The following is a 23,407-nucleotide window of genomic DNA, read 5'->3' on the forward strand; positions in this document are numbered from 1 at the left end:
TAAAAAGTAATAATAATTTCAGTACTTTTTTCTCTTAATCTTTCTTACTTTATCAAATTTTTTTCTTACCTTCTCTTATTTTACTAATTTATATTAAAAATCGTATCATTTCTAAAGTTTTTATTTTTTATAAAACAGAGTATTATTTTACCTAAGTTAATCAAATTCATAGAATAAAATTTGCATTGTGGAAATCAACCAAGATATGCATAAAAAAAGTGGCTTAAAAATTGACTCTAAAAATAAAAAATGACCATACTTGAAAAAAGGTTTTTTACTTTATACAAAGACTTTGCAATTCAATGATCCGGTTTCCAAATGATCTGAAATATTGCAGATTTCAGCTTTTCCAGCTAACGTTTAAGATTATTGTTTGTTTCGTCTAAAAGAAAAGGCTGTACTTATGTGGTCCAAACTTTTAATTTTAATGCAGTAGGAGTATTCATTTTGTGCATATGATTGGAATCTTGAGCCCTTTTTCTTTCACATTTTACCAACTCCCAACGCAGTAACAAACTTTTCACAATAATCTTAAGTTTGTGGAATATTGGTAGTGAAATATTTTAGATGAGAAAAAAATTCCATAAGCTAGGTATACCAAAATGGCAATCTTACTTGGTATGTCCTATCAATTATTTTTTGACATGTGGAATGGTATAAAAATCACCTTCCAATTAGATGTCCACGCAAAGTTTGGTAAATATGGTAAATGCAATAAATATCCTGAGTAATTTGGAAAGAATCTCATACTTCTAGGTAATTATATTATAATCAAATTTGGGCATAATATACACTAGTACATAGTATTATCTAAAAATATGAGATTTTCACATTGTTACTGAAACAAATTTACTATCATATTACATTTTCAATTTATATGATGAGACTGCTTTCCCTTTGTACTGATAGCTATATTGCACATAAATAAATAATTACTACAGTATATACTAATATAATTCTTGTTTAATTTTACTATACACATTAATTATATAATAATTTTAATTATGTTAAAATACAAAGGTACTAGTTAATACTAACAAGATGATTTGGAAATTAGAAAATGAGAATTAAATTTAATAAAAAAATAAAACTACTAAAAATGGAAATTATTAGAAAATAAAATACAGTAAATGATAAAAAAACATAAAAACTACTACTAAAATTCTCTTGAAACAAAACACGGTAGATAAAATTAGAAAATGACAATTAAATTAAAAAACATAAAACTACTAGGGTCACCAATAAAAAAGTTTAATCCTATAAAAAAAGTACTACTCAAAAAATTTTACATAAAAGATGGAGCTTCTCATTGCAAATATATACTTACATGTATTGAGTGTGTATATATGGTCGAAAATTATTGTAAATAGGATGCAAGAAATTTTCCATAAATATCATATTGTGTGTGTCCATGTAGCTGAAAGGGATTTTTTTTATAAAATTCCACACGTCAAAATATGAAAGATAGGACATACCAATTAAGATTTACATTTGTATACCTGATCCATGGAATTCGTTCTCTGTGAGGTGAGAAAATGATACAGTACAATAATTGTATTTATCTTGATTTCGCAATAACTAACTCTACCTAGCCTCTGATCCGAAATTTAGTTCATCTCCCTTCCCTTTGAATAACACAACACACACACACACACACACTCTCTCTCTTACACATCCAAGGCAAAAAAAAACAGTCTCTCTGTTTCCATTAAGAGAGAGAGAGAGAGGATGGGGGAGCCTGCGTTGGCGTTCTTGCTGGATCTAGTGAAGGAAGTGATGAAGGATTACAAGGATGTGATATCCGGAGCAGAAAATGAGTTCGGGCAGCTGAACAACGAACTCAGGCAACTCAAGGCTTTCCTCAAGGGTGACGTGCAGAGGTACTACAGGGAGGATAGTCAGTTGAAGGAACTGGAGAGGCAGATAAGAGAAGTGGTCTACGAGGTCGAAGACACCATTGATGCATGCTTGACTAGAGCCATCGAAGTCAAAGGTTTCCCCATGTCCATGTTCAAGTATTTTGGCTCAACGCATTACGGCCTCGCCAAAAAGGTCAAGTCCATTAGAGAGAATAAAGTGAAGCCCTTGTTTGACCAAGCCAAGCTCAACTTTGCTGGGATGCAGATTGCCGATGGCGTCCAAGATCAACGGACTAAATTAAAGACGGTAACTTCTTCTCTTCATGTCATTCTTGCTTGCTTCAATATTTACTTTAAACATAAAAAAGATCAGTGACGATGGCAAAAAAGTGGGTGGATCCCTCGCGATTGACGTTGACTAACTTTGTTAAACTGAGAACTCTTAAATCTGAAAATCATAGTCTAGTGTCCGCCAAAATTAGACTAGGGGCGTGATCCGATGCCAAGGATGAAGGTTAGTCAAGATCAATGTTTTAAAAACCGGTTCGACCGGTTCGGCCGCGATCCGGTAAGTGGTCCGGTCCGGTTAGCCCTATAAAACCAGTGACATGTTTAACCGCCATGAACCGCCGAAACCGGCCAGCCGGACCAGTCTGACCGGGAACCGGAAACCGGTTCAAATGCTTTTCAATTTTTTTTAAAATTTCGGCCTTGATAGGAATCGAACTCAAGACATCCCGGTGAACTTACTAACACATGTCGCACATCCTCCAAAAACTCATCCCAGGTGACGAAACTATTATTGGCGCAATAGTTGAAAATCCATTCCGCTGCCGGGGGGTCAAACAACATGACCACATAGTGCAGTCGATCCTCGTCAGCCATCGGCAAGTGGTCGAAGTAATATTGCACCCGATAAATCCAGTTCGAGGCATCTTCTCCATCGAAGTGTGGGGCGGACATCTTGACCCCCCTCTTGGAGTCGTTGTAGGACTGCCCGCGCGGATATGGCGGATCCCAGCACGACGGCTGTCGTCGGTCCTGCCATGTCGAGTTACGGGCTGCAGGAGGGTCCCAACACGTAGCAGCCCTTGGGCGACCGTGCTGCCGTCTGTCTCCACGCGCGCCCTCTTCTGCGATAATTATCGTGACCACGGAAATTCCCTCCCGACTCATCCAGACATAATCGGCTTTCTCTAAACCCAGGTCGTCTATTACGGCGCGACGCCGGGCTGAGGGATCCCCGATAAGCCCGGTACTCTTCCTCATCAGGGTCATCATCATCATCATATGGAGGATCAGGATCCAAATCATCCTTTGACTCTAGATTCTCGATCCGAGTTTCCAAGCTGTCAAAGCAGGCCATAATTCAGTCGAACCCTTGAGTTAAGGGGTCGACGACAGTCTCCTCAACTTGCTGATTGGGCTGGCGACGAGATGTGCCGACCAACAATTCTTGCGCGTTGCCGCCGGTAGGGACCACCCTCGACGGAACAATAGATTCATTGCGAGCCATGAATTCGGGATGAAAGCACCACTTGTTTAGAGGGTTTCTCCTCTCAACCGAAATCTCCACACTCCTGCACAAACTTCACAACGAACCGGCGTCCTCGAGAGGAACGGCGGCAATAAAAACACGACTGGCGCAGGTGAATTCCCGTCAGCAGTATTAGGGTTTAGTGTGAAACTTGAGACACAAGCCAAATGGGCAAAATAATTCTTCATTAATTAATTGACGATTAATGAATAGCCCTATTTCCTATTTATAGACTAAGGACCCTAGAGTTGTTTCGACCTAATCTATTCATCCGGGAAAGAATCCACAAAAAAAACTCGAACGGAGCTTATAATACACTCAACTGAAATAATGTTTAAAAATAAAACAAAATGTTTAAAAATAAAACATAATCTAAATAATAAAATAATTAAATAGCTCCATCTAAGAAAGTTGAGGGAGTACACGCCTATTTGGCTTTGTAGTCCCGAAACCGCTCTGGCTGCTTGATCTGTTCCCTTGGCCAGAGCTTCCTGACCGCCGTGTCTTTCTCCTGATCTTTCTCCCTCGGTGCTTCTGTCTCCGGCGGTGCTTCCTCTTCCACGGTCTCCGGCTGGTTCTCCTCAAACTCCTATGCTCCAGTGGTCGTTGTTGGGGTCTCCACCTTAACTTTCTCTTTGCACACCGCTATGAATCTTACATGGCCTTAACTTTGGAGTTCCTATCCACTCTCCAAGTGAATTACATCAACAGAGTATTGGTCTCCATCACTTTTCACTTGGACAATGTCGCCCACACTCTCACTTTGGCGGAGTTCAACTCTATCTTTGAGTTACTCGATGACAATGAGGAAGGGTATACTGAAGAGCCTCAGGATTATGACAGACACGACTTCTGGGGTCGCATTACATTAGATGAGGCTACGTCTAGCCAGGGCCCTACTTTTACCCCATCCCGTGCCAAAATCAACTCCATTCGGAACCCGGTGTTGAGATACATGGCCAAGGCTTTGGTTTGTTTCCCGTTAGCACATAAGGAACTGGGAAGCATTTCCCAAGATATCCTCTTCATGCTATGGGGCATGTTGGCCCATCGAAGAATCAATACTGGATACTATATGATCAAACATTTGGAGAGACATGCGAAGAAGAAAAGTGGGAAATTATGCTGTGGAGGTGTAATCACCCGCTTGGCCCTCCATTTTGAAGTTGACATAGAGGAGCGTCACCCAGATTCGGGGAGCATGTCAATCGATTGGGACATTCTGAAGAAATCAGGCATAATCACTGTGGACAGCAGGGGCGCCGGGTACTTTGTTATAGACCCGAATACGTTCTTCAGATTCCCCTCCCCTCAGCTAACCGCGGTTGGAGGGTGGACCTATCAGGCCAACTGGAGGATGAACTCCAAGGATCATATGGCGAGAATTGCAAGTGACCCCCCACAGGGCGAAGGATTTACAGGTCAGCGGCCAATGCGTGTGGGCACACATCACTTCCCACGCCCACAGATACCCGACGAGCCCCTACCCGTTCAGGAAGATAATCCATCCACGGAAAAAGATGAAGAGGAGGCCGAGTCCAACCAGCCAAAGAGGATACGTCCGGTTGGACGACCATCCAGGGACAGCCGATTGGCGGAGATAGTTGAAGGGATTCGAGGCATACATCTTGAACAAAAACGGTTGAGGGATGAGAACCAAATCTGGAGGGCCCAGCAGGAGTCCCGACTAGATTCCTTTGGGGAGCGGATAGACCACCTACAAGCTCAAGGTGACGCTAGGTGGGCGGAGGAGCAGTCCTTCTACCGTGCTTACTACGCGAGATTTCCTCCACCTTCCGACTAGAGGTATCCCACCCCATCCACTTCTTTTCAAACTTATTCATTCCTTCGTATTGAATAAGTTTGGGGGAGTCTGACGTGGATTGGTGGTGCTCCCCTTCCTTCCCCGCTATCTCCGTGGATGATTGTTGAACTCTTTTGTGCTTTAGTTTTTTTTATTTTTTTGATTTTCTATTTGATTTGTGTACGTCTCTCATGTGGGACTTAAATATGGGCATGTACTGATCGCATAATCATTCATACTATGAGGTGTTTATTTTGGGCGCTTATGACGATTTCTTGTGAAAATGCTTTGTGAAAATGGTGGGGATATGCGTTATTGGTTATGATTTGCTTTTGAGTGAATTGCTTGTTTGCTTGTTCAATGCCGATACCCAGTGAGATTTGAGCCGAACCTTTATTTCAGTGTGATATTATCAAATACTTGTTGTTGTTTCTAGAACTTGCTCCCGATCATATTAAGTCTACATAGTGAATGTGAGTTTAGGAGATGACGTTAGGCCATCCTTCTTAAGCCACGTTATACAAAAGAATATCGCAAAAAGAATAAACTCATACAAAAGGTGAAATTGGGCTTTGCTTCAGATTCATATTTAAAACAACGGCATGGAATCCTGCAAAATCAATCAAACATTACCTTGAGCTACTGGCTCGTGTATCACTTGGTCTCAATGCCCTCGCAGGTTTATGAAGTGTAATATATATATATATATATATATAGAGGTGTGATCAAATGCAAACTCCCTAAGATGCAAACTATGCAAACTCTAATCCTACACCATTATAAGATATAATCTACGGTTCATGATAAAATACTTATGTTAATGTCAACGATTAACATAAATCAAGTCACTAAGGGTGTATATGGAATGTGAATCATTCGGCTGTTACAAAAAACCCACATTTCTCTCCAACTATTCCATAACTTGGTCAACATAAGTCAGTGACGTAAATGAACATATAGAAAAATGAACCCCTTTAAACACAAAGCAAGAACGCACATCAATACCCAGACTTGCATAGTATGACCATGGTCATTACATAAAAACCCCTATAAAAGCAACGGTCAGCTGATGAAGACAACCAAAATATACAATATGTCACTCAAACATTAAAACCTATCCACCAGTTTGATAAACACAATGACGGAGAACAATGTCAACAGCAAATACCCAAATCGAAAAAACAGTCGACAATGTCACCAGCCGGAAATCTGGCCTCCACCTTCAGCCACCAAGCCAAAAAAGATTAGCCAGCCGACACAGATGCTCTTATACTACACAAAATGTCAATACCAGAGTGACAAACAAAAAATCAGACAACATGGACTCGAATTTAAATCGCTTCACTACATGCCTCATGTTGAACCTCGCAATCCAGGAAAAAAATAAAGCGAAAATCTAGAGCCTGACACAATCTACGCAAAAAGCCCAAAGGCTCAGAATGTCACCGGCTCAAAACCCTAATTTTCAACCGGAAACCTTACCCCCGGAAGACTCTCCTGCCGCTTGACCCGCTCGCCTTGTAGAACTCATGTCACCGGAGCTGTTGCCGCGTCAACGCTGACGACGAATTCAGGTGGGCTGGGATCCTTGAAGTTCGGCAATCGAGAATTGAAAACCGACGAGAGCTACGGGTAGAGGAAAGGGGGCGAGAAGAAAGTCAATTAGGAGTGAATGGTGATGTGGCGTGACCTACGGGATTATAATCACAACTACAATCCTTATTATTTGGGCAGCTTATTTAGATCTCTAAATTACCCTTGGTGAACAATTATATAGGTAATGTTGACATTAGATTTACAATCAATAGTAACCGTAGATTATATCTTATAATTGTGTAGGATTAGAGTTTGCTGAGTTTGCATCTTAGGGAGTTTGTAGTTTATCACACCCCTATATATATATATATATATATATATATATATATATATATATATTTTATGTCTCACTCACTCTCAAGTGTATAGGAATTCAATAATAATCTCTCAAATCAAAATACAAGCAGTGTTTACCATAGGCTTGCTCAAAATCAAGTATCTCCTCTACTAGATTGTGAATGTGAGTTTGAGATCAGAGAGGACTTTATTAAGGTTGTAACGTGGCTCTTTGGACGGTAGGGGATATTTTGGCTCAAGTGACTAAAAGAATAGGAAGCACAAGTACCCCCCACCCCAACTTATGGTTACCAACAAAAAACTAATTCCCAAAACGCATCTCAGAAAAACACGACTAGTGTCAAACTTCTTCCTACCCTCCTGTCCCCCTTTATTTAGGAACCCAACCAATGACCCTCTAGACTTCGTCTAGCTTATACCTCCATATTTTTTTTCTAACCTCTTTTCTCTTCCCTTTTCTTCTTTTCCTTTTTTTTTCATTTTTCATCTCTTTTTTTTATATATATATGCACAACCTATTATCATGATTATGCACTTTTCACAAGTAAGCCCACTAATTTTCCTTCTACCTTATCTCTCTAACTCTTTTCACAAAATATTTTTTTTATGTTTTAGCTTCCAAGGAAAAAGGCTTTAAAGGCTCAAAGTGGCTAGCTAGGGAAAAATATTTTGAATAAGGTCATAGATTTGGACGTATAACGTGGCTTAAGAAGGATGGCCTAACGTCATCTCCTAAACTCACATTCACTATGTAGACTTAATATGATCGGGAGCAAGTTCTAGAAACAACAACAAGTATATGATAATATCACACTGAAATAAAGGTTCGGCTCAAATCTCACTGGGTATCGGCATTGAACAAGCAAACAAGCAATTCACTCAAAAGCAAATCATAACCAATAACGCATATCCCCACTATTTTCACAAAGCATTTTCACAAGAAATCGTCATAAGCGCCCAAAATAAACACCTCATAGTATGAATGATTATGCGATCAGTACATGCCCATATTTAAGTCCCACAGGAGAGACGTACACAAATCAAATAGAAAATAAAAAAAATAAAAAAAACTAAAGCACAAAAGAGTTCAACAATCATCCACGGAGATAGCGGGGAAGGAAGGGGAGCACCACCAATCCACGTCAGACTCCCCCAAACTTATTCAATACGAAGGAATGAATAAGTTTGAAAAGAAGTGGATGGGATGGGATACCTCTAGTCGGAAGGTGGAGGAAATCTCGCGTAGTAAGCACGGTAGAAGGACTGCTCCTCCGCCCACCTAGCGTCACCTTGAGCTTGTAGGTGGTCTATCCGCTCCCCAAAGGAATCTAGTCGGGACTCCTGCTGGGCCCTCCAGATTTGGTTCTCATCCCTCAACCGTTGTTGTTCAAGATGTATGCCTCGAATCCCTTCAACTATCTCCGCCAATCGGCTTTCCCTGGATGGTCGTCCAACCGGACGTCTCCTCTTTGGCTGGCTGGACTCGGCCTCTTCTTCATCTTCTTCCGTGGATGTATTATCTTCCTGAACGGGTAGGGGCTCGTTGGGTATCTGTGGGCGTGGGAAGTGATGTGTGCCCACACGCATTGGCCGCTGACCTGTAAATCCTTCGCCCTGTGGGGGGTCACTTGCAATTCTCGCCATATGATCCTCGGAGTTCATCCTCCAGTTGGCCTGATAGGTCCACCCTCCAACCGCGGTTAGCTGAGGGGAGGGGAATCTGAAGAACGTATTCGGGTCTATAACAAAGTACCCGGCGCCCCTGCTGTCCACAGTGATTATGCCTGATTTCTTCAGAATGTCCCAATCGATTGACATGCTCCCCGAATCTGGGTGACGCTCCTCTATGTCAACTTCAAAATGGAGGGCCAAGCGGGTGATCACACCTCCACAGCATAATTTCCCACTTTTCTTCTTCGCATGTCTCTCCAAATGTTTGATCATATAGTATCCAGTATTGATTCTTCGATGGGCCAACATGCCCCATAGCATGAAGAGTATATCTTGGGAAATGCTTCCCAGTTCCTTATGTGCTAACGGGAAACAAACCAAAGCCTTGGCCATGTATCTCAACACCGGGTTCCGAATGGAGTTGATTTTGGCACGGGATGGGGTAAAAGTAGGGCCCTGGCTAGACGTAGCCTCATCTAATGTAATGCGACCCCAGAAGTCGTGCCTGTCATAATCCTGAGGCTCTTCAGTATACCCTTCCTCATTGTCATCGAGTAACTCAAAGATAGAGTTGAACTCCGCCAAAGTGAGAGTGTGGGCGACATTGTCCAAGCGAAAAGTGATGGAGACCAATACTCTGTTGATGTAATTCACTTGGAGAGTGGATAGGAACTCCAAAGTTAAGGCCTTGTAAGATCCATAGCGGTGTGCAAAGAGAAAGTTAAGGTGGCCTGCTTCCCTGAGCGTTTCCCAAGATTCCTGAATGCCCATATCGGTGAGTAAGTCAACCACCGGGTACCGGGACGGCATACTATCCAAAAGTGCCAATGCTGCCCATCTGTTCTTCTCATCTCTGTTTCTTAAGTTCACATTCAAAGCTCGAGGGTTAGCAAAGTTGGCCATCTGAAATTGTACCTGAAATCAACCACAACAAGGAGCCAACTCCCCCAAACTTTAGTCCACAATTAAAGGTTTATAAACAAAAACAAGGTGAATTAGGAAGATAGACTCAATTCCTAAGATCAAAAGCTATAACATCAAAATTATGGAGATAGACTCGATCCCTATACCTTTCATCAAGCACCCAACAAACCAATTTCCAATCTCAATCATATTGATATCTCAATCATATAGGGCAACAAAGAAGATGAACTTTAGAAAGATAGACTCAATCTCTAAAATTCAAATAAAATAGTTAACATGAATTAGAGAGATAGACTCAATCCCTACGCCAAAGCTCACATGATCAAGTTATAATTCGAAACCAAGCATATTGGTATATTTCAACAAATTAAATCTCAAGCAATTCAACAGGCAATTCAACGATTCAACCATACCCATTCCTAATTGAAGGCTATACCCACAAGCAATTCAACAATTATAGGCATATTTCACATCTCAAGCACCATACTTATCAAATTTAACTCAAATGTTCCATAAACTTCAAACCCAACTAAATGCGTAGCAATAATTTCGTGAACTAGAGGGGTGGAAAAGAGAAAACATACCTTGGTTGTTTAGAAGGAGAAAATTGTTGAAATTCTTGTGCAATTTGCCAAAATCCGCAAATTAATCGGTGAAACTCTTCCAAATCACAAGTATAAGAGATTGGCGGAGGGAATTGTGTGGGATTGAGAGAAGATTGTGGGTGAGAGGGTTTAGATAGAAGATTGTGGGTGAGAAGATTGTTGAGAGAGAGAAGCGGCTGGTATGGAAGGAAGAGAAAAAGAATTCGTACCTTAAACAGATAGGGCTCGCGCATACGGACCCGGCCGGGTCGAATTTTTAAACTAAAAATTAACCCGACCAGGTTGCACTTTTGGATTCTTCTCTGACGCGACACTCCTACCCGGCCGGGTCGGAATTTTAAACTGGAAATTAACCCGGCCGGGTTGCAATTTTTGACCCCTTCCTGACTTCAGACGATTTGCAAACCAGACCCGGCCGGGTCGAATTTTTGCACTGAAAATTAACCCGGCCGGGTTGCAATTTTTGGGAGGTTTCTGCCGCCTAATGCTTCTTTTCCTTTCCAAGCCCTGCACCAAACTCAAACACCACAAGTCCCAATTCCAAAATTCCAAGAGGAAGCCACTCCGACTGAGAGTTAGAAAGATCTAATACTAGATGAAGGAAGAAACAAACACACCAAAGAAAAAGAACAAAAAGCAAACAAGCCAAAAAAAAAAAAAACCACAACCACACACAAAAGCAATAAAATTACCTATTAGGGGTTGCCTCCCCTATAGCGCAACTTTTTAACGTCGCATGCTCGACGTTTTGCAAGCTCATTGGGAGTGTTCCATGGTAAGCACAAACACCTCCTCCTTTTGCTCATAGCTATGGAACTTCTTTAGGTTTTGGCCATTGGCTGTGAAAATTCTTCCATCATCTCCTTGAAGCTCTATGGCTCCATTCTTCATCACCCTCTTCACCTTGAACGGTCCGGACCACTTGGATTTGAGTTTTCCGGGGAAGAGCTTCATTCGAGCATTGAAGAGTAGCACGGAATCCCCCGGGAAGAACTCCCTCTTCTCGATCATCTTGTCCTGATAGTTTTTGAGACGCTCCTTATAGATTGAAGAGTTCTCAAATGCCTCATTTCTAAACTCGTCGAGAAGGTTAAGGTGGAGTTGTCTCTCCTTCCCCGCCTTGTAGTAATCGGCATTGAATTGCTTCACCGCCCAATAAGACTTATGTTCTAGCTCCACGGGAAGATGGCAAGATTTGCCAAACACCAATTGATATGGTGACATGCCAATCGGCATCTTGTACGCTGTCCTATATGCCCAAAGAGCATCATCGAGCTTCATAGACCAATCTTTCCTATTAGCATTCACCGTCTTCTCAAGTATCCCCCTTATCTCTCTATTAGCTAGCTCCGTTTGACCATTTGCTTGAGGGTGATAGGGGGTAGTAATTCGGTGCTTGACACCAAATTTTTGTAACACGAGCTCGAGCCACCTATTCTTGAAGTGGGACCCTCCATCGCTAATCAAAGCTCTTGGAGCCCCGAATCTTGTGAAGATGTTCTTTTGCACAAAGGTAATCACGACCTTGGAGGAATTGGCGTGGGTGGGGATTAGGGCTGGCAAATCGTGCGGATTGGGTCGCTATCGGGTCAACCCAATATCGACCCAACCTTATCGGGTCCCAACCCAACCCAACCCAAATCATCGTGTTCTTATCGGGTTCAACCCAAACAGATTCGTGTCGGATTCGTGCGGATTTCGTGTCATCCAAAAAAATATAGGTCGGGTCGGATTCGTGCGGATTTCGTGTTATCCAAAAAATATTGGTCATATTTTTTACTCTTAATTCGACACTTCATTGAGTAATTTCTATTATATATTGAATTTTTATTAATATAATAATTATTAAATAAATTAAACTCACTAAAAGAATACTTAAATTTCTAAAATATGCATTAAAATTTCACGAAACATCTCAAATGTTAGTATTTGATCATATTTATGATTGAGTTTAAGCATATATATCAAATTTATCATAATTAAATATTTTGATATTACACGATAAAATAAGATATTACAAAATTATAATAATTAATTTAAATAATTTTTAAATCCAAATAATAAAATTAAAGTATATTAAAATTAAATCTAACTAATAAAGTTAAAATAATTATTTTTAATAAAATTTAAGTATGCAGTAATATTTTTTTATCATAAAAAATAATTGATAATAGTATTAATCACATTCTTACTAATAAAATTAAAACTATAATATTTTTTTAATTAATAAAAACAATTAAAAATTAAAATTTAACATATTATTTTTATTAATAAAAATAATCAAAATAAAATTTTTTTTCTTAACGGATAACCCAACCCGACCCAAACCCAACCCAACCCAACCCAAAATTTCCGTGTTCTTATTGGGTCGACCCTATAAGGACCCAAATCCTAAACGTGCGTGTTCGTGTTGGGTTAATTTCGTGCGGATTCGTGTCGGATTATCGTGTCGGATCAAAAATTGCCAGCCCTACTGGGGATAGCCTCTACCCACCTTGAGACATAGTCAATCGCCAAGAGTATGTATTGATGCCCGGATGAAGGTGGAAAGGGACCCATAAAGTCGATCCCCCATACATCAAAAAGCTCCACCTCCACAATAGTAGTCAAATGCATCTCTTTCTTCTTTGAAACTCCCCCTGTCCTTTGACATTCATTGCAATGAAGCACAAATGTTTGACAATCCCCATATATACTTGGCCAATAAAGACCGCATTGGAGCACTTTCATCGCCGTTCGGTTGGCTCCAAAATGTCCTCCACTAGGACTAGAGTGACATTTCCTCATCACAAGTTCCCATTCATCTTCGGGAATGCATCTTCTTATCACCATGTCGGCACATCGCCTAAACAAGAACGGCTCGTCCCAAAAGTAGAACTTGACGTCGTGGAAGAACTTCTTCTTTTGATATGCCTTGTACTCTTCGGGGACGACTCTTGCCACTAAAAAGTTCACAATATCTGCGTACCACGGAGATGAGCCTTGAGCAAAGAACAGATGCTCATCGGGAAATTCTTCATTGATGGGCATCTTCAGATTTTCACCTTCAAAACAGTGCTCCAATCTTGATAAGTGGTCAGCCACCACATTCTCGCATCCCTTCCGGTCTCGGATCTCTAAATCAAATTCCTGCAGTAAAAGGACCCATCTTATCAACCTCGGCTTGGCATCCACCTTGGCAAATATGTGGCGGATGGCGGCATGGTCTGTGAACACAATAGTCTTCGCCCCGATGAGGTAGGGACGGAACTTGTCGAACGAGTATACAACCGCCAACATCTCCTTTTCTGTAGTAGTATAATTTGCCTGTGCTGGATCCAGTGTCCGGCTTGCATAGTAGATCACCCTGAATAGCTTGTCTCTTTTCTGCCCCAAAGCCGATCCCACGGCTATATCACTAGCATCACACATTATCTCGAACGGCTGTGACCAATCCGGTGAGATGAGCACGGGTGCACTCACAAGTGCCTTCTTTAATGTCTCTAATGCCTGCAAACATTCACGAGAAAATTCAAACTTTACATCCTTAGCAAGTAAATGACATAAAGGCCTTGCTATCTTAGAAAAATCCTTAATAAAATGCCTGTAGAACCCGGCGTGTCCAAGGAAACTCCTCACAGCTTTCTCATTGGATGGTGGTGGCAACTGCTCAATAGCCACTATCTTGGCCCTGTCCACCTCGAGTCCTCCTGCAGAGATCTTGTGCCCAAGCACAATACCGTCTCTCACCATAAAATGGCACTTCTCCCAATTGAGCACCAAGTTTGTTTCTTCACACCTCTGTAAAACACGGGTTAGATTTTCTAAACAATGATCAAAGGAGCTACCATAGACGGAGAAGTCGTCCATAAATACTTCCATAATATCTTCCACCATGTCGTGAAAGATGGACATCATACACCTCTGAAAGGTGGCGGGGGCATTGCAAAGGCCAAATGACATTCTCCTGAAAGCATAAACACCATAAGGACAAATAAAAGCAGATTTATATTGATCCTCTGGGGCAATCAAGATCTGATTATATCCGGAGTAGCCATCTAAAAAGCAATAATACTCATACCCCGCCAACCTATCTAACATCTGGTCAATGAATGGGAGGGGAAAATGGTCTTTCCTAGTCGCAGCATTGAGGGCTCTATAATCTATGCATACTCTCCACCCGGTCACCAACCTAGTGGCTATCATTTCATCATCTCCCCCTTTCACTATTGTCATTCCCCCTTTCTTAGCTACCACTTGGGTAGGACTTACCCAATCACTGTCCGATATAGCATAAACATTCCCGGCATCTAACCACTTCAACACCTCCTTCCTAACAACCTCTCGCATTATTGGGTTAAGTCTCTTTTGGTTTTGAGCTTTGGGTTTAGACCCCTCTTCTAGGAGAATTCTATGCATACAAACCGTAGGACTCATCCCCTTAAGGTCCGAGATAGACCACCCAATTGCACCCCTATGCTTCCTAAGTACTCTTAGCAATTTATCAAGTTCATTAGTATTGAGTGAGGATGATACAATTACCGGATAAGTAGCATTCTCCCCGAGAAATGCATACTTAAGGTGTGATGGCAACGACTTAAGCTCCTCTTTCTTCTCCTCCTCATTTGGGTCCCTTAATGGCTGAAATTTCTGTTGAAACCTTGGGACTTCCTCTGCCGAGTTAAGAGCTCCTACAAAATTCAATAATTCATCATTAGGCTCAATAACATCAGTATAATAAGGAGAAAAGATAGATTGCGATAGGGATCGCTCCAATTGGTCTTGTGGAGAGATGGTTCGGGCCATCCCTCTCACACAGTCATCGACCACTTCAACCATGTTGCAGTGCTCCACTCTCTTTGCATCCTCTTCATCATGTCTTTGCATCGCATTGTAGATAGAGAATGTGACGCTTTCATCATTAAGTCGGAGTGTGAGCTCTCCCTTCTGCACATCAATCATTGCATTCCCTGTAGCGAGGAAAGGTCTTCCCAGGATGAGAGGGACATGCCGGTCTTCCTCCATATCAAGCACCACAAAATCCACGGGGAATATGAAATTATTGACTTTGACGAGTATATCTTCAACAATCCCCCTAGGATACGACACAGATCGGTCGGCCATCTGGAGTGTGATGGTAGTGGGCCTCAGTGTCCCAATCTTCAACTTCTGAAAGATTGAGAAAGGCATAAGGTTAATGCTCGCTCCCAAATCACATAGAGCCTTGCCCACTTGGCTATCCCCCATGATGCATGATATAGTGAAGCTTCCAGGGTCTTTCATCTTAGCGGGCAATTTCTTCTGGATAATAGCACTGCAGCTCTCTGTCAGGTTGACGGTCTCGTGCTCCACCCACCTCCGCTTCTTGGAGATCACTTCCTTCAAAAATTTTGCATAGCTAGGCATTTGCTGTAACGCCTCTACCAACGGAATGTTGATGTGCACCTTTCTGAATATGTCAAGAAACCTAGAGAAGTGATCATCTAGTTTCTTCTTCTGCACGCGCTGTGGAAAAGGGATCTTGATCTCAACAGGGGGTGCAGGTATCACGGTACTCGCCTTAGGAGGCGGCACCTCTTCCACTGCTTCTTCTTCTTTCACCACTTCTTCTACAACTCTCTCTTCTTTAGAGATCCCCTCCTTCTCTGTAGGCATGGTTGGGCCCTCATAGCTCTTTCCACTCCTAAGATTGATGGCTTTGCAATCCTTAAAGTCTTTAGGATTTACAACCGTTTGTGATGGAAATTGGCCCGGTTGATGCTGAATAGCCACGGCCTGTGAAATCTGGCTCATCTGGTTATCGATGCTCTTCATGTGAATATTCAGGTCATTCACATTAGCTTCAACCTGCACTAGCCGTTTGTTGGAGTCCTTCATGCACTCTCCCGTTTGCTTCATAAAGGCCATTAGCACATCTTTCAATTCATCCTTCTTCGGTTCTACGATTTGGCCATTTGAAACCTGGAATCCGGGTGGTGGTTGCAGGGCATTATTCGGGTTCCCGTAGGACAAGTTGGGATGCACCTTGTTCCCATAGTGGTTGTAATTGCCTCCTCCTTGGTTGGGGCGGTAATTGTTGAAATTTCTGTTGTTGCCACCTTGATGAACATAGTTCACATCTTCTACTCCTTGTTGCATCTCAGTCCCAACCTGACTCGTTCCCATATACCCAAGCTTGTCAGTTATGAATTCCAGCTGCTTGGATATTGCATCCATCCTATCGTTATCGGAGGTGGATGCCACCCTATAAGATTTGCCTCTGTCGTTTCTCCATCCATCATCATTTGAAGCCACCCTCCCAATCACTTCAAGTGCTTCAGCTTCCCCCAATTTCAAGAGAGATCCTCCGGCGCTCATGTTTAGTTCACGCATTGCTTCCAGCGTGCCTCCCCTGTAGAAGGTTAAGATCTGTTGTCCCGGAGTTAGCCCGTGATTGGGGCATCTTCTCATCAGCTGCTTGAACCTTTTCCAAGCCTCCATGATATTCTCCTGAGGGTGCATCTTGTATTGAATGACCTCAGCTTGGCGTTTGAGTGCCTCACTAGGTGGATAGTATTTCTCCAAGAACAGCTCCACCATTGCATCCCATGTGGGCACAGAATTAGGACCCATGCTGTCATACCAGTCCCTCGCCTCGTCTTTCAAAGAGAATGGAAATAATCGGAGGCGGACTTGCTCATCTGTGACCCCATTCGCCTTCACTGTGTTGCTGATCTGTATGAACTTGGTGAGGTGCTTGTTGGCATCTTCTGATCCTGTCCCACCAAATGCGTTTGCTTCTGCTCTATCTATCAACCCCGGTCTCAATTCAAAACTGTTGGCCGCTATCCCCGCATTATTGACTGGTGGATTGGTAACCTGTCTGTAGGCAAATTGATTTTGTACGGGCACTGGCCTCACGTTCTGCTCATCCAATTGCCTCTGCATGGCAGCCAGCTGCACACAGAGTTGATGAATGACAGGATCCTCATTGTTGTTCTCCCCTTCGTTCTCCATTAGAATTGGAGAATGAGGCTCGTACTGGATAGGTGATGGAGGTGGAGATGGACTGGGTGATGGAGTTCTCTGGATAGGAGAAGGTAGACGCCTGTGAGCGGGTGAAGAAACCCGAATCCTTTGGTTTAACCTTCTCTGCGCGTTCCTCCTTCTGTTGGATGCTTCGATCTCGGGATCGATAGGCTCTAGAGGTGGACCTTTAGAACGCGTGTGCATACACCCTGAACAAGGAAACACATTTATTAGAAAACTCAAAATAAAAATTAAAAAATAAAGCAAGTAAAATCTAAACTAGTAATCTCAATTATTATCACGATATTAAGCTATAATGACACACAATTGTCCCCGGCAATGGCGCCAAAAACTTGACTCTACTTATTTTAACACAAGTAATATCCGCAAGTGTACGGGGCTAGTGTAGCAATCAGTAAGTAAGAGTATCGTATCCCACAGAGACAATTTTGTATCAACTTAACTACCACGAACAAAGATCAACGACTATCTAGAATATCAAGTGCAGTTTGGTTTGTTCTAACAATTACTAAAAGCACATAATAGGCAAGTAACATTTAAGAACAAGAAAACACGGTGTGATAATGATATGAAAGATAATATGGAGAAATTGTAGAACTCAAGGATCCGATGCACAATTCCAAGCTCTTATCCAATTGATTCGCCTTACCTTTTGGTGTCTCTAGAGTTACTAAGTCAACCACGATTATATATTAAACCCCCTCCCGAGGTGAGAAACATGTAGATTAGATGCTAGAATTGAAGTCCCCTTCTAATCATAAAACCTCTAACTCCCAATAGTTTGATTAGGTTAATGACCTCACTCAAAACCTCAACTCTCCCGAGTTCTATTGTATTAAGGTGTGAGTTATTCTTCTTTCCGGATTAACTATTTCATCTCCCGATTAATCTATTTAATCCTACACAATCAAGTGGTGATCAAGCAATTGAAAGGAATAAACCCAAGAATAATCAAATAACTACAAGAGCAAGGCAAGAACAAAATCAATCGAATAAAAATTATGAAATTAGTGCATCATCACCAAGAATTCTACAAGAAATGTTTAGCTACTCATGCTCATGACAAAAACCATGTTCAACACATAGGAATTCAACAAAAACATGAAATAAAGATACTAAGTACTCCTGCGAGATCGATTTATGGAATGAAGCTTCAATCTTCCGATGTGGACTCTTCAATCTTCAAATCTCTCTCTCAAAAGTGTTCTTGGGGTGTGTGTGAATGTAGAAGGCTGTAGGTGCAGAATCTCTCGAACCCTAGGCTTTCTCTTTCTTTTATTCTCTTCAAAAATCGCGTTTTCAGCTTTCAGATGCGTAAGACATTCCTACCCGGCCGGGTTGTATTTTTGAACTATAAATTAACCCGGCCGGGTCCCCATTTTAGGACCGTTGCTGGACTCTGGCTCTACCCGGCCGGGTCGGATTATTGCACTGTAAATCCACCCGGCCGGGTCCTTCTTTTCGTGCCCCTGCTGCCTCTGAACACTTTATGCTCCATTTTCTCCTCTTTTCAGCTATCTTTCCTAGAACACTCAACAAAACACATAGAACTCCAAATGTATAATAATCGGTTAGACGAAGTCAATTTCGAGTGATAAAATTGACATTTAGCACTTCAACATACCAACTACACCTATGAAAATATGAGTTTGTCAATGATCTAATGGTCAATATTAACTAAAAATACAGAAGGTCATTATTAATCAGTTTTAGGTCATTTTATAAATTTTAAGTTTGATGTCATTTTTTAATCATTTTAAGTCCTCATTTATTAAAATGACCTAAAAATATATTAACAATGACCTAACATTGTTCTACGTATGATTTTGTTCGAGATTTTTGTATTTAGACATAGTTTTGTATAAATCAAAACCCCATTTCACTAACTTATCTAATCCATTTTTTTGCATTTCTTAAAATTTGTGTCCAAACCAAATAGTACTCCTATTAAGGGACTGATGGAGTAATACATATTTATAAATAGATAACAAATATTACTGATACGGTTCTATATTTCTAACTTGAAAAGTTTATGAACCGTCTCCTACTTAAATAGTTTCATGTTTACGTTGCACAGGAAAATCCAATCAGGCAACACAGAGTAGTAGGTTTCAATATGCAGGAGGAGACCATAACTGGGTATCTGATGACAGAAAAACAGAGCCTTGAAGTGATCCCCATCATCGGTACACCTGGACAGGGGAAGACAACGTTGGCGTGGAAGGTTTATCAGAACGAGATTGTATGTAACAATTTCCCGAACCGCATATGGGTTTACATCAGTCAGAAGTTCAACAGAAGGGATGTGTATCTCCAGATCCTCCAATCATTCACCCCCAATAAATATAATTCGAAATTGGACAACTTTACGTTAGTAGAAACGGTTAGATTGTGTCTGGAGAAAGACAAGTTCCTGCTGGTCCTTGATGATGTTTGGAGCGTTGACGCATGGAACGAGATCAAAGAGATTTTTCCGCGTAACAACGGGAAGGGAAAAGTCCTCATCACCAGTCGAGATCTGAAAGTTGGCGCTCATTCCGCTACTGTTAAACCACACGAGCTCAAGCCTCTCGACGAGAATGAGAGCTGGACGCTGCTTCAGCTGGAGGTGTTTGGGAATGAGGAAGACTGCCCCAACGATTTGAGGGGCATGGGGAAATATTTAGCCAAAAAGTGTGATGGAGTGCCACTCACAATAATCGTCATCGGAGGTGTTCTGGTCGACCAACTCGCGTCCTCGATGTCGTCAATGGGGGCGATAAAGAAATGGGAAACAATGGCGGAGAACTTGAGCAACGCCTTGGAGAATGAGCAGCGGATAAGAGATGTTGTGGCATTGAGTTACGAGAGGTTGTCAAATGACCTAAGAGATTGTTTTGTTTATATAGGTGTATTTCCTGAAGATTATGAGATTCCGGTTAAGTTGTTGTCGAGGCTATGGATCGCGGAAGGATTCATACATCCTAAAGAGGGAAAAAGCTTGGAGCAAATCGCGGAAGAGAATGTGGATGATCTGATATGCAGGAATTTGTTGAACGTTGACAAAAGGAATCACATGGGCGGAGTTAAAACATGCCGTGTTCATGATATGATACGTGCATTCTGCATAAGCAAATCCAAAGACCAGAACTTATTTCAACAGATCAAACTCAACAAGCAAACAGGTGTACTCGAACCTCCGGTTTCTGAGGTAAAAAACTTACATCGTCTTTGCTTCCAATCTGATCTCTCCAAGTTTCTCTCTGAAAACCCGAATGGTCCACACGTCCGTTCGTTTTTGTGTTTCTACAAGGAATCTGTGGAGTTAGAAAAAGAATATCTATCAGTTATACTCTCGGAACACTTCTTCCCTAAGCTTAGAATTCTAGAGTCCAAGTCTGTCAAATTCCACCAATTTCCGAAAAAAGTTCCCAGGCTCATTCATTTAAGGTACCTCACATTGCATGTTGACACCCTTGATTCTCTTCCAAAGCAAATCTCACAGCTGTGGAACCTACAAGCTCTTGTAGTTGAGACCAAGTTGCGTTTCATCACAATGGATGCAAATATTTGGAAGATGATTGGGCTCAGACACCTCAACACAAAAGCAGCTATCAAACTCAAGACTGATTTTGAAGGTGAAGCAGGGCAAAATCTTCAAACGCTGGATAGATTGTCACCTGAATCTTGCACGGAAGCAGTCTACAAAAGGGCCAAAAACCTCAAGACCTTGGGGATATCTGGGAATCTAGTCAAGTTCTTTGAAAACAAAAATTTAAATGAATTGCATCATCTTGAAAAGTTGAAGTTGGAGAACAATCTGGATTTTGAGCCGACATCTGTAGATCTGTTGTATCCTCCTCAGTTGAATTGTTTCCCGCCACATCTCAAGAGGCTGACATTAAAGAAAACCTCACTGGGTTGGCAGCACATGTCCACCTTGGCAATGATAAGAAGCCTGGAGGTCCTCAAATTGAAAGACAATGCGTTCGTTGGATTGTCTTGGAATGCTTCTTATCACAAATTCCCGAATCTCCAACTCTTGGTCATCGCAAACACAGATTTGGTTCTCTGGGAGGCCTCACCTGATTCTTTTTCCAGTCTGAGATTTCTTGTGCTTAAGAGATGTGAAGGGCTCATTGAAATTCCAGAGTGTGTGGGAAAGCACCTCAACAAGCTGGATATAGAGTGTCTTGGCAAAACAGCTGTCGAGTCTGCTAGGAAAATTAGCAGAGAAAAGGATGGGAAACTGCAAGGCAAAGGCAAGTTTGCGGTTCCATTCGTTTTCAAGCAGTGTCCAGTGTGTGAGAAGCTGATTATTTGATCGAGCTGTTTGGTAAGTTGCAACTTCTCTAGTGTGTGAAAATATGTGATTTATGATAAATTTACAATCAAAGAGATCACACTTTGCTTTTACATATGGTTTCTCTCTGTCTCTTTCTCTATGTTTCACTGGCAATAGCTTCTCTTGATCTGTGCAGGGAAGGTTGGAATAAAACAACGGAGAGGTCTTATCTTATGTATCGAGCCCTTCTTGCCAGTGTTGTTGTTAGTTGAAGATGACAAACATTGGAATGTTTATCACATTGATTTGCTTATTTGGATCTGTCCTGTGTGATTGAACACTGCTAATAATGATCGTTTATGTGATTATTTTCATTCAATTAATTATAGGAAATCTCCTTAATTTTCAACTATTTCTTGAAAGACAACATGCATTGCAATGAATTTAAGAATCTCATCCAACTCATAATAGCATGCGCCTCGTAAAGGGACGGGAATTTGAAAATAAGCAATTTTCAATGAGCAACATAATTTGATTGTCCAAATTATAATATAAATATATGGGGTGTGATCAATCGCTAAATTTCTCAAGTTGCTTACTTGTTAACTCATCAACATAGTGTATTAAAAATGTCAATGACATTAAAATATCAATACATAATTTTGTTGAACTTTGTTATAATGGGTTGATATTATGTGTCGATATTTTAATGCCACTGTGTTGACATTTTTAATATACTGCATTGATAAGTTAACAGAGTTATCAACTTAAATAGTTACCAATATAACACACCACATATATTTATGGACATAACAATAATGTATGTATGAAAATACCATAAAATAAAACCATAACTAATAATTATAATCAAAATTTAAGATAACCATTTTTGTAACAACATTAACATTCAAAATACCACCACCATCATTTCAAACCATAACCCGAAAACATTTATGGTTGTGTAATGCAAAAATAATAATTATATACCAAATGTATTAAAATTATTAAATTTGATTATCATAACACCTTACATCATAAATTAAATAATGTTAACAATAGAATCATAGCTACCATTATCGACTTATCGTCGTTACCAACCAAAATCTCAAGCATTCCCGACTTGCTTCATGATTCAGGAATCACAACTACAATAATCATTGTTACAAACCAAAATATCCATACCTTTATGACCTCTCATCCTTGACACGATAACATACAAATTGTCAAAAAACCAATATAGTATAAAATAATTGCTTACTTTACCAAAATAACTTAAATTTATCTTTCGATTTTTTTATGATGGGCTCGTTTCCTTTGTCAGTAATTCAAAGATAAAAGTCGCATATCATGGTATTACTTTGTGTTATGCTTAGGGCTGACTAAATATACCGAAATACCGCACTTATCGTACCGAAAATACAGAATTTGCAGTATACCGCAAGTTGCGGTACGGTATGATACCTATAGACTTCGGTACGGTAAAAGTATAGATATTCCTATACTGCAATATACCGCATTTACGATATTTGCCAAAAATTCGATATATATGTTGTATTTAAAATTCATATAAAAAATAGTTAATATGTTAAACTACCTGACCCTACTTTCATATTTTAGTTCAGCCGCCTCCAACCCCAAACACACTCACGTAGAGATGCAAATCAAGTCTACTGTATAGATTTGATTGTGGTTTAGTTTTAATCTTTTGGACATTATTTAAATAGGTGAAATTTTAGTTTAAATATTTGGCTATAATAGAATTTTTTTGGTATGAAACACAAGTATAACGGTATGTCATATCTTATTTTGGTATACCATACTCGGTATGACATACCTTATTTT

At 40.8% G+C, this 23,407-nt stretch overlaps 1 protein-coding gene across 1 annotated transcript; it reads left to right on the top strand.

The window, feature by feature from the left end:
* The first annotated feature begins 1,516 nt into the window (after nucleotides 1-1,516).
* LOC121758991 (putative late blight resistance protein homolog R1B-23) lies at nucleotides 1,517-21,948 on the top strand. Its single transcript, XM_042154475.1, has 3 exons — nucleotides 1,517-2,166; nucleotides 19,379-21,616; nucleotides 21,762-21,948. The coding sequence occupies exons 1-2, from the start codon at nucleotides 1,729-1,731 to the stop codon at nucleotides 21,602-21,604; spliced, it is 2,664 nt and encodes an 887-aa protein (XP_042010409.1). The 5' UTR covers nucleotides 1,517-1,728; the 3' UTR covers nucleotides 21,605-21,616; nucleotides 21,762-21,948.
* The last annotated feature ends 1,459 nt before the right edge of the window (nucleotides 21,949-23,407 follow it).

This window comes from Salvia splendens, chromosome 12 (assembly GCF_004379255.2).
Source record: "Salvia splendens isolate huo1 chromosome 12, SspV2, whole genome shotgun sequence".
NCBI lineage: Eukaryota > Viridiplantae > Streptophyta > Magnoliopsida > Lamiales > Lamiaceae > Salvia > Salvia splendens.